Here is a 13213-nt window from a genome sequence, read left to right as displayed (position 1 = left end):
ATATATTTGGCCTTTTTTTTAGTTGCGGGGTTTGTGTGTGGTTGTATGAAAGGATGACATGTAAAAATAATGAGAAATCACAGAAAGCAAACAGATGTGGAGTTCTATCTAAAATGATAAAAGGGACAATAAAGAAGGGAAAAGGGAGTTAAGATTGAGAGCTAGATACATCTAGGGCTTCCATATTATGTGAATTTTCAGGGGGAAAAGAAGTGGGAGGGAGAATCAACAGTTTTTGCTTGGTTGGCTCACATTCAAACTGTTGATTGATCTCCAGGTGACAGCCAGTGTCACGGGCCCTCGGCCATGCTGTCATTCCCACACCCCTCCTCCATCCCTGCTCTGTCACTCTGCTTCACTCCTCCACTGCTTCTTAAGCTTTCACTTCTGCCAACCTATGTCTCACCTTTCTCTCAATTCATTGGTTCAACTTTCAGCTCTTCTTCTCTTCTGTATTCTTATTGTCATTCTGTTCATCTGTCCCATGCACCCTTTCAGGGGTGACAGTTGGTTTGTCTGCTGTTCGTTTTTACCCTCCAGCTCTTGTTTTTGTTCACTCTGATGGGAACCAACTGTCCTCTTATGCACTGTTTCTTTCATGTCTCCTATTTACTGAGCAAGGATGGCTCATATGCATTATTTTTGTTTATTTTAGTTTTATAAGTAGATTTCAGCAGTTCTCAGGCCTCACGGAGGGTCATGGGAACAAGAGAGACACCTGAAGTACAATATCCTTTTAACTGTATTTTCTCTGGCTGGATTTACAACACAGTAGGAACACAAAGATTGAATTTAGGCTGTAGGCTGTGATTTTCCCCAATAGTTACCTGTTATACAGAATACATTTGTGTATTAATAAAAAAGTGATGAGATGATGACACATATTACCAACCAACCACAATGGCAGTGACACTAACAATAATGGCAATACTGTTGCTGGTAACAATTAAATGTTTAATCAATTAAAAGCTAAACTGTTATCCATTCAAAGTTTCTGTGCAGGTACATATCTACAATGAAGCACGTACCAAGAGTGCGCTTAAATGTTGACGTTGCTTACAATAGTAATTCAAATATATTGTTGGTTACAAAAAAACTAGTAACTGTACTTTAAGTGTTAAATATGTGAATGAAGGTACCAATGTCAGTTGATGCTATTTAGAAAAAAATACACAAACTCATTACAGCTGTTCAGAAACACTCTTTGGCCTCAATTCACAGATATATGCTTTTCTTTAAGAGCTATATTTTTAAGAAGGGAAGTTGTGATAAAGTCGTTATTGTGGTTTTAGTGTAAAATAGTTGTCATGATATATTTGCCACACTTCTTGCAGTGTAGACATGAAAGAAGAAAATGAACTAACTACAACAAGTAAAAGGACAGCAAAAACACTTCTAAGGTCCAATCCTATTTCTCTTCTGTCAATGTGTTTTACACATGCAACAGGGACATACATCTATTTAGCTGGTTGCAGTGTAGACTTAATATTAAGGTAAAGGTTAAATTTGGCAAGGAGTGCAGATAATAAGTCCCTGGAAAATTAATGTATGTCAGTGTAATATGCTCTGATAAAATGTGCTTCTGTGTGTGCTTATGCATATCACCATTTGAATTTAAATGTGCTTGTGTGTCAAGCTCTGAGCCCTAAAGCCCTCAAATGCAACACATTAGTTTCTTTCAGGCATAGCTCGAGGATATTTTGGTGACCTTGGTTTTTATTGAGCATGTGCTTCTCAGACTCAGGTATTTGAAACTCTTTTTAGGTGTTTGTAACCATGCCCCTCATTTTGTGTCTGCAGTATAAGTTTACATGTGTTCAAATATTCATACATGCAATATAATGTCGCCCTTCAGGGACATGCTTAATGATAGCCCCATTTGCACAGCTTTCACTTTAATGATCTGTGAAAGTATACTTAGTCAGTAATTACATGGACAATCCCAAAAGGCTTATGAAGCCTCTTAAGGGTTCACTTAACACAGAGGAAGTCTAAAGAAAAGATTATTAAAGATATTTCTTGTATTCTGACATGTTTGGATAAGTGTTTGAAGTCCAGCCAGGGAATTAGCAGTCCTGAAAATATATTTGGAACATATATGACTCAAAAGGCTTGGTTACTGGGTTTAATTTTACAAGATATCGATAATCTGGTGAATAATCAAAGCATTAGAGTTTATTTTAAAATTATTATATTAATTATATTATTCTTAGTTGCTGCAGCCTGAAAAGAAAACCTTATAAAAGACCTTATAACAAAAGTCCCACATCCTGTAATAAACAGGATGAACTAAAAGCAGTAATCCAGGTACAGTGAATTTATCATTGAATTAAACTGACTTGCATTATGAGGAAAAAGGGATGAAGAACAAAACAATAGAACAAGTAAAATTGTAAAAATAAACTGCTGGGCCACTTTAATACCTCTAAATGTAATCCATTCCAACAAACAGCCTTATAAACTGACTTAATCTGTAAACAAAATTCCCCTGTGTGTCATTTAATCTCAGTATAAATTCAGATGTTCTGCAAAATCCTCACAAAGAGTGGAGAAATCAACAGTAACTCAGGAGGAGCTGCAGAAATCCACAGCTCAGGTAGGAGAATCTGCCCACAGGACAACTATTAGGGTGTATTCACACTTGCCACTTTTGGTCCGCTTTAAACGGACCAGAGTTCGTTTCCCCCATTGGTCCGGACTTTTTGTGCGGGTGTGAATACACTCAAGCGAACCCTGATCTGGACCAAACAACCGAACGGAGACCCACTTTTTGAGGTGGTCTTGGTCTGCTTCCAAACAGACTCTGGTGCGGTTCGCTTATGGTCTGAATACGAACCGGCCCCGATCCGAACCAACTGTAGAAAACATACGTCTCTTTGGACTTAACAAGCCACCATAGCCGGTAGCAAAGGTGTACGTTATACTCAAATCATACCTGGCCAGCTGATTGTTGCAACACCGGGCATGTGGGACCGGGCAGTCAGAGCACACCTTCTTCTTCTTCTCCAGACTGAGGTCCACCACTCATTATCCCCCTGCACATCAATTACAGTTAAGACCAAAACTTAATTAAAATGGAAGCATTTCTTTAAAACATATGTGACTTAAATGTGACATTCATTTGTATGTGTGAATCCATGGGGAGCGACATCATTTGAAGTAACAGGAACTCAGGGCACAACCATGAGGATTCACTGAAATGCCATTAATTAGTGTATATGAATGTTGATTGTTCATACTGCCCAAACACATTCAAAACACAAGACTTTAGCATACTTCTTATTTCTGTACTCACAGTCTCACCTGTCTCTCCTGACAAATCGAAAACATAGACTAAAGTTATCCACCTGTCTTAGTTTGTCTTTAAGCCTGAATTCATTTTAGATTTGAAATATTTTTCTAAAAGAACAGAAATATATTTGAGGTTGCTTTATTAAGTAATTCACACATTTAATAGTGACACTGTAGTTTTGTACTGTATTCTTTGCAGTCAAATCTATCCGTGGTCAGTAGTAGTCTAAAGTAAATGTAATAAAGGCCAGTCAGTTTTTTTTTGTTTTGAACAACACAAGGACATGGGTCTCAGCAATGTATCCTGGCTGGAGTGGATGGACAGCAGCCATCTATTTCATCTCTCTTACCTTCATCACTTCTCTGTCTTTTCATCACACTATTCCCCTCAAAGTTGAGCTTTGAAACAGACTTTGTCTTAATTTAATGGATGGAAACATTAGCTCTTGAAATGGAAACATCATTAGTCTATGTGTTGGCGCATTGCTTGTGCAATGCGCCAACACAAATCCAACAATGTTGTCAATGGGCGGTAACTATTCTAACTAAACTTAAACAGTGTTATGAAGGGTGAAGACTAGTGAACTGTTATTTGGAGAATTAAAGTAGAATATTTTACTGCTGTTACTTCTGTCAGCTGGACTCTGACAATGAGTTTGGTTGCCTTATACAGCTGCAGCGCCTCCTACAGTAACCTGGTGGAGCTACTTAGAAAACCACGCCGTTCGAAAGCATTGTTTTGATAAATCTTTTATCTTAAACAAAGCAGAAAATTACTGAGGTCCGGACACATTTTCAAATATTAATGTGTGTATGAGGCCTGGTGGCGTGATACTGCCCATTAGCAGAGCTTTAGTTTTAGAATTAGCAGCTGGGATAATGAAGAAATGATTTAGCATGTTTATTAGTATGCAGATCTATTTTATGCTGGTTAGTGACAGGAGAGGAACAGAAAACACAGATAATATGGAACAAACTCACATAATGGCCTATCAGTCCTCAAACAACTCATTAAGATAAAGTATGAATCACCTTATCTCAACTTCGACTTGCACTAGGCCCTGCTCCCCCAATAAAGAAATGTCTAACATTTCTGTAATGTTAAAAAGAAGTCCAAAGATACGGATATTTTGGTAAGGCACTGTGAATTGTGGTGGAAAAAGGTATTTCTTGATTGAGAGTTCACAGCAAGTCTATGCACATTGATTTTACATGTAAAAATCCAGTTTAGGGTGCAATCTGAAATAGGCATGGTCGTCTCAGTACCAAAATCCAATGCACTTCCCCCTACAGAAATAAACCCGCAACCAAATCTAGAGTAACTACCTCTTTTGTGACAGCAGGAGGGAAGACTGAGCGACTGTTCCTTTTATTAAAATAAGCTGAATGGGGTCTTTTCAATAACACAAATGTGAGTATTTGTGCTTGGTTGTTGTAGTAATCTCCAAGAGGAAAATGTTTTTGTTCAGATATCCCAGTAAACACAGACTGTAGCCTTGTGAAGAGATGTTGCTTAAAATTAAATCTTATATTTCATTCCCATTGAAATGCCCACCATTCCAGGATATGTGTCCTCCAGATGTTGCATATATCTATCTTTAAATCTATTTATATCTCTCTAAAATGTCCATATTAAACATTTTCTCTCATCTGGACTGCATTCGTCAACATTTTAATAAAGTTCCATTCGACTGCCTTCTTGAACAGGCAAAAGAAATGTTGTGTGGCTTGCCAGCATGATTAAACATTTAGGATTCACAGGTTTCTGTGAGGTTAGCACCAGGGATAATAGGCCTCCCACTCAAAGTCAATATTCCCTGCTTCTTCCTGCCCTCCTCTGATCCGTGTTAGTATCAGCTCAGTCTCTTCTTACTTCACTGTGGAGTGACTCATCCCGAGTCCTCTTATGGTCTGAGAGCTTGTTTTCACCTTCCTGCTCTTCTGTTATTTAATTCATGAACCTATTCACCATTTGTATGTAAATATCCATTATCTGATTCACTTAATACCCCTTTGTCTATTTTCTTCTCATAGATAAAAAGGACATTTTTATGTTTTTACCCTAGGATTACATTATTTTTCTCTTTTTACTTCGTTTTTCTTTTATGTCACCCTGCTAGTTCTATTTTTTATTAAAACACCTCACAGGATTTAGGATGCATCCTAGTATGTGATCATTTCACAGCATTTTAAAGGTCTGGGAGCTGAGAACAGTTATTGTACCAGTTTTGGTTCATTTTCTTTCTGCACCGTAAATTCTGCACTGTCTCACTCCATAACATGTAATAGCCACTGCTTTTGCCCAAACACATTGGTTCAACATAGTGGTTTTTCATTAAAAGCTTGAAAACTGTAAAATTACTACAATTTAAATGATCCAATATCATTAAACCCACCCCCTTTACTTTTAAATAAAACCTATATAACTACATTTGCATTATTTCAAGCTGCCACATAAGTTACAATTACAACTAACCAAAGACAAGAAGCACTCGGAAGAATGACAAATTGGACCTGTCACACACACAAAAAAAACGTAACGTTCATCAGACTTTACATTGCACATAAAAAGTGTACACAGTCCCAGGTACAGTGACAGGTTTATGTGATGTAAAAATTAAATTAATCAACTTTCAATTTCACAAATATCCTGTTTTAGTCCAGTAAAAAAAAACAAATCTGTTAAAGTGAAAAATGGAAGAAGAAAAACTGAAACTGCTGCAATAATCTGGTGGCATAAATGTGCACATCCTCAAATAAATCCTTAAATTAACCATTGTTGGTTTCAAGCATTCAGTCTTCTTGAGTTCAAACCTGCCATTAATTCAGTAGATTCTGAATAATAAAGTTCAGCTGACCTAGTAGAGTTGTAGAGTTTTCTTGCTATTTTCAGATTTTCATCGTTTAAGTAAAGTATAGTTTGAGAGAAGTTACAAAGGGTCAAAATGGAATTATTGTACAAAGGAGTGAATCATGAGAAGTTTAAAAAAAATCCATAGTATTATTTATAAAAAACACAGTTCTTCTCTCTCCCACCCCTGTCCCCCTGGGTGGGGTGGGTGGTTGATCATCTCAAGCTCGGGTCCTCTACCAAAGGTCTGGGAGATTGAGGGTCCTTTGCAGTATCTTTGTTGTTCCAAGGTCGATGCTCTTCTGGACTGAGATCTCCGATGTTTCTTCAGGTAAATGTTGGAGCCACTTCTCCAGTGCAGGGGTCACTGCATGAGTTCTAATGACCACAAGGCTCTACTCTTGTCTTCACCTGTCATGGTCTCTCTAGCTCTTCTTTGTGCCCTTGGCATTCCTCCACTTTCTCATGTTCTTTTTTCCTGATGTTTCCATCATTTGAGATGGCCACATCAATCACAATGGCTCCCTTCTGCTGCTTATCAATGACCACAATGTCGTCTAGCAGATATTAAAAATTAATAAAAGAATGGCTTCGCAAGAATAATCTTTCGAATGTCCTAGCTTTAGTTTAGAACTAAATCTGGCAGAACCAATCTGTGGACTCAGATTGGTTTTTGTTGTTTTTAAATAAAAGTGAACTTTTGCAAGGTAGCATGGATCAGTATTGTTTAATGAAGATAGTAGATGCTATTTAAAATTTTTGTGCAGTTTATATGTCACATTAAAGGTGGGAAAAGATTTGTATTTATTATGGTTTAATTTTTTACGTAACAAAACATTTTAACACTTTTTACGTTTACTGTACTATACTCTATACTCTGTATTGGATATTTTAATAAAATAATGCTTTTTCATCATGTCTCCATGGCCTCTCAGATGCATCAGAAATGCTGCAATGCCATGCCAGTAGGTGGCAACGGTAGCTCAGGTGGTAGGGGTTCATCTCCTAAATGAACCCCCCCCCCCACACCAGCTGTGGCTACATTGTAGTCTACCACTGTTGGTGTGTGATTGTGTGTATGAATGGGTGAAAATGAAAATAAACATGGCTTCACTGTTTCAACAGATCTTCTCTGTTTAGGCTTTGTAATAAAAATCATCAGTGAAGTTTACTGTCAAAGCAGTTTTCAACGTACTTTTATTCCTGTTATTCAGCGATGTTTGATCACAAACCCAGTTTTTAAAGTGTAGGCTGCTACCCTTGGCTCTTTTTGCACCTGCCAAACATATGGGGAAGTGCTATGTAGTTTGCATTATTCACTCATTCACTTGCAGTTGGAGATTTGATATTTATTATTTTAAGCACTGGTTCAGATGGCATATGGGTTTACTTTCCACAGTTTGCTTAAATTACTTAATTTTATTATTATTTCCTTGTTATTTATAAATCAAATCTAATGTATCTAAGTTTCAGCCCTACAAAATATGCTTAATTTCTTAAAATTTAGCCTCATGCAAAAAGTGTTCTTTAAAGACTTCAAGAGAAGAAACTGGGTGACAGAGGTTGTTGAGCTTTTATTGTAGTGAAACTTCATAGGGTATGCTTTTGAATGTCTATTTTTTATGTTTAATATAAGTTTTTGTACTGCTGAAAAACTTGACCTCTCGTAGTGAGAAAAGATGGATGTTATTTATGTTAATAGCAAAAGATTGTTTTATACTATATGGTGGAATTATTTGTTTGTACAGTTAAGATCAGTGTCGAAAGGTCTGTTTTCTTCCAGTAGCTAACTGTTGAAGCCAACTCCTTTCATTCATTCCTGTTTGTTTTCAGTCTCATATGCCACCTCTCTCCTCCCACACTGCCAGCCCTATCATGCTCTCCTCTCCAGTATTTACCATCCCCACAAACTATTCTTATCTCCAGAGTCCCTGGCCTTGGTGGCAGACAGGTAGATAGGCAGACGGGGCTTGGTCCTGTTCTCATAAGGCAGACGGCACGAAAGGAAGACAGGTGAAGGCCGCCACCTGAGGGGGAACTGGTTTCTGACACCTCTATTAACCTTCAGGAGACGTCCATCTGCTGTCAGCCCTCTACATTCTCTTTTTCCTGCACTACCTCATTTCTCACCCTCTCTGCTGTTTCCCAGGCCAAGATTGTCCCCAGAGTAAAAGAACAAAATAACAAATGACTTCTATTTTCCATTTTTTTACAACCTTCAAGACATTAGTATGCAATGGATTTCCATCCCATTTCTCCACAGGTCTCAGTGTCCTTTATCTGCTTCCCATCAACTCTCTAGTTTGTCACAGTCTCTTTCTGTGTGTGTAGGTAATTCCAATACATTTGCTTTGCACTGTGTCTACGACACTGTTTGTACAGTGACCTCCAAGGGAGGAAATGCATATGGCAGTGGAAAATGCTTAATTTTGTGCAGTGATGTATAGCTAAATATTGAAAATGCTTTAGCTGTTACACATCAAATCCACATCAGTAATGAAAGTTAAAGGAAAGTGAGTCATACAGATGAAATTGCATATAAACCTGTTTAATAAACACATAACCGTTTTTACCTTGACACCTATTCAATATATAATTTGTTGTTATTTAAAAAAATTATTCTGGATTATGGCAGAAAACAACCGCCTTAGTCAAAGCGTTCTGCCTTCTGTAACCATTTCCTCTCTTTCTGTCTCATTTTTCCTCACAGGAATTCACTTTACTGCGACTAGATGATGTGGCTGACCACCGGGTCAACATTGTTGGGTTTTCAGTTTTCAACAAAACGCATCCCTTCTTCCAGGAATTCGTGCTAAGCCTCAACCGCTCCTGGCAGGAGAACTGTGACCATGCACCCTTTGCTGGGACTCCGGTTAGTGACCCCATGAAATTATCTCACATGCAGCAAAGATTTAAGATGCACAATAAGAATAATGGATAACACTTAGTTCTCATCAGAGGTGACATAGTTTTCATAAATGTGATATTGTATCAATTAAGGACATGTATCAGTTTTCTGCCCACTGGGTTTTTGATTGAATATGACTTCTAAAAATGCGTACAATTATTTTACTTAAGGTTGATAATAAACTCAGAAACAACAGCATTTTTACTAGAAAGTCTAATTAATGCAATCGTCTTGTTGAAGTAAATTCCCTTTTTATAACTTATGTTCTCATCTGAGCGTTATCCACCTTAACTTCTATTTTCTCTTTCCTTTAATTGTAAAAATTATACAGTTATGCAGTAATCAAACTGCAATTTGATTTTATCCGATCTTGGCCAATTGATTAGCTTATAGAACTTTATTTATGTTGAGACTTCACCAACAATCTCATCGAAAATGAATCTCTTTTTGTCATCTCGCTTTTTGTCATTCAGATTTTAGACTTATTTGCCAAAATAAATAAATCATCTGTAGTGTTAAAATGTCTTCTGTTAAGGAGTCACACTCTACTGTAATTTTTTGAAGTAGAACATTTTTGTGTTGTTCATTTTAAAGAACAAAACCTTCTTGCATGAAAGAAAAGCATAATCAGGGATGTTTAAAACCTTTACATTTTTCAAAGTTTTAATCATTTTTCTTTAATTTGTTCCTTATTTTGTTTGACTGGTTTTTTTGTATTTATTTTGATTCATCTGTTCTAACACAACATTGGTTTTTACTTGTTTTTTATAGTTAATGACAAAAACATTTGAGAACTCCTTAATGAGTTGAGGTGGATAAAATACCTTCTCTTTACTAACGTAGTTCTGTGGAGATATAGAAGGAAACATTTTCTCCTCCATTGGTGTCAGTTGTACTTCTGTGACTTAGGAAGTAAACTTTCTAATGACTGCATCACTACTTCTGCTTATTTTAGGTAAACATGTGAAATTTAAATCACATTTTAAGAACCTGATGCAGGGTTTTTGATGGATATCCATTTTAAAATGCTTAATTAAATCCGGGGGCTATTCGTAATACATCCTGGGTCTTCTGCTCCAAATGTGCTGGTCTAACAATGTTAATGGTTCTCATTATATCTACTCAGGACTTTTTTAGCTTTACAGGAAACAATTCTTGTGTTGTTCCCCTGTTGCACATATCAACAAACTAAGACACTGGGTGATCCAAATATGACATTCTTCTAATTAACCGCTGTAATTTCCTGTGATGCTCTCAGTAATTATTGTTTCCCAGACATCTCATTAGCATTGGTTAGCACCACCTTATTACTTATAAAATTGTTTCTTCCTTGCCAAGTTGCCATCATAGGACATATCTATCTTCCCAACACTCCTCCTAAATTATTTAATAATAATCTAAACTGTTAGAATTTCAGTTTAAATCTATTCTGCAATGCTTTTTGCTTTAAAAAATATTTCTTCAATTCATCTGGCTGTGGTTGTAGGACTGAAGTGCATTTTAATTATACAGATTTTCTAAATTGTTTTCTTTTTTTCAGTAAGCTGTTGTGCTTAGTTTCTAGAACAGGATCACTGGAGTTTTAATTCTCAAAGTCTCTGAATAAAACATGGTAAATTGCCTTCATAAACTGCTGTTTATGGGACTACAATTTATGGGCATTATCTGACTTTCTAATAGGCCATCCAGGCACAGCACTCTCATCCATTTGTCTTTAAGCCCTGCTCATAAAATCAGAAGCTTAGCATTACATCAGGAACTATACCAGCTATTACAGAGAATTTGTGCTCTCAGACACCAATAAAATGCATAATGGCATGATTTCCTGCTTGTGCACAATGCAATTGTAAGACATTAAAACATTCTTAAAAATAAACTGATTTAGTCATCAATTGGTTTAAATTATTTATACAGTGTGTGATTGTATGAATTGGGTAATATCTAAATTAAAATCTTTTGAAATTATAATATTTTAATTACATGAGTGGGAATTTAGTATATAATTATATGACAGGCCACCCAATTCCAAAATGTTTAACTTTAATTTAAAAAAGGATTAAATCACTGTGATTGGTTCAGATGCTGGGAAATACCATAATTTCACCATTAGTACTTAACACATTCCTTTATTAAGCTAAACTCTAAGATTACTATGCCTTTTAAACAATTTGGAAAGGCCCAGGTGATGATGCCATGGCTTTATGACCTTCTGATAGGTTAATTAATTGAAAAATCAAAAGAAATCAGCCAAGACATCAAAAGAGAATTGGGGATCTCCACAAGTCTTGTTCTTCCTTGGGTTTAATTTCCAGATGCCTGAAGGTGCCATGTTTATCTTTTAAAACATTTGTATGCAACTATCAACATCATGGGACATACGCTGTGGTTCGATGGAACTAAAATTGAAGTTTTGGGCCATAAAGACCATTACAATTAGAGGAAAATAGGCAAGTTTGAAAGCCCAGGAACTCTATCTCAACTGTGAAGTATGGTATTGGCAGTATCATTTTGTGGGGGTGTTTTGCTGCAGGAGGGAATGGTTCACCTTACAAAATAGATGGCATCATGAGGAAAGAAAATTATGTGGAAACATTGAAGTAGCATCTCACGGCATTAGCCAGGAAGTTAAAGCTTGCCACAACTGGGTCACCAAATGAACCATGACCCAAAGCCTACCACCAAATTAGTTACAAAGTGGCTTAAGGACAACAAAGCCTTTTCCCTTGAAAGTGGCCTGTAAGCGTCAGTACGTGTCCCTGCAAACTGAAGACATCTCTCAGACAGTTTACACGATATCGTTAACAATCCTGACTAGCTGCAGTATGCCACTGCCAAATCTGTAACCCTTCTATGTTTATTAGCAATAACAGAAGTAAACAATTGCTACCAGATTGTTTTTAAAACCAGGCATCCATAATTGAACTCAGCACGTAGTTCCTACAGGGTTCACCACGGCCAATAAGCGAGAAGTCGAGTGGGTGACGCTGTTCCAAAGACCGACCCCTCTGTCTCTGTCCCGTCCCCTCTGTTTTAACATTTCCAGATGAAAGTTGAGATGGAAAAAACAACACAGCGACCAAGGAATGTAAAGATGAAAGATGGGAATAAATGGGCTCAGAGAAATCCACTGGGGGACATTTACAACAGGACTACATTAGAGGAGAAAATACAACTAGAATGTGTTTGAGAATTAGAAGGACAAAGAAATCTAAAAAAAAAAAAACAAGCTTTTTAAGAATATTGTACTTAGAAATATATCTATGAGGTAATAAATATAAAAGAAATAAACCTCTGTATATCTGAAATATTGATCATTTATTGAATAAATCCTCTATTTTTTATGTTGTTGCACTTGAAGACACATTAATTTATTTTTTAAACTATTGATTAGGTGAGTAATTTATTTATTTATCAAGTTATTTATTTATTTATGTATTTATTCTCAATTATGGCAGGATTGGTCCTCCATACTACATGGACAAGCTCCCCATTATATCTTAGACCTGGTTAGACGTCCTGAACTCTAAGACCCTCCGGGCAAAGGTATTCATTGCACAGCTATTAGGAATCGATCTCTCCAGTCAGTAGTCAGCACCAAGATGGTCGAATGTTTTTCTTCTGTTTATTTGCTAGACAGATTGTGCTGCTCTTTTAAAAAAGCAGCTGAAGTCACTTTTAAATATGAAGGTCTTTAGTTTGCCCCATTGCCTTAATGTTTCAAGCATTTCATTTTTAATGTGTTTTTTTTTTTTATTCATCAATCTCTCTGTCTTGTGTAATATTCCCTCAATCTTGGGGCCACTTCATCTCTAGTTCCATGAAAGAGATGTAGAGCTGTGAAGCTCAGCTTCCCAATAAGCTTCTTATGCAGAGCTCTATGTATTTTAATAAAATGTATCTAGCAAGGAGAGAGCAGTAGTGACGATGAGGCTGTTTGTTCAGTGGAGATGAGAGGAAAGGCTGCCTCTCCCACTGTTTTTGGCCCTTGCTGAGAGCAGCAAACAGTAATTGAAACACTCAGGGTGAGCCAGCTTCATTGGTGATGAGGGCAGGAAGGACAGAGTCTCTCCAAGAAATGGGAAACAGCAAGATAGAGAGGGAGAGATGGTTTTCATCGCTGTCAGCAGATCAGACGTTTTATAATGATCTAATGGAATAATATC

The 13213-nt window shown here is 36.8% G+C and overlaps 1 protein-coding gene across 1 annotated transcript in view; it reads left to right on the top strand.

The window, feature by feature from the left end:
- grik4 (glutamate receptor, ionotropic, kainate 4) overlaps positions 1 to 13213 on the top strand; it is a 585146-nt gene that overhangs the window by 454663 nt on the left and 117270 nt on the right. The window contains exon 9 of the mRNA XM_047391909.1: positions 8853 to 9014. Coding sequence (XP_047247865.1) covers positions 8853 to 9014 — 162 coding nt within the window. The remainder of the gene's footprint in view (positions 1 to 8852; positions 9015 to 13213) is intronic.

This window comes from Girardinichthys multiradiatus, chromosome 18, assembly GCF_021462225.1.
Source record: "Girardinichthys multiradiatus isolate DD_20200921_A chromosome 18, DD_fGirMul_XY1, whole genome shotgun sequence".
NCBI classification, from domain to species: Eukaryota; Metazoa; Chordata; class Actinopteri; order Cyprinodontiformes; family Goodeidae; genus Girardinichthys; species Girardinichthys multiradiatus.
Note: the sequence above shows the minus strand (reverse complement) of the source record. Positions and strands in the feature narration are given on the sequence as shown.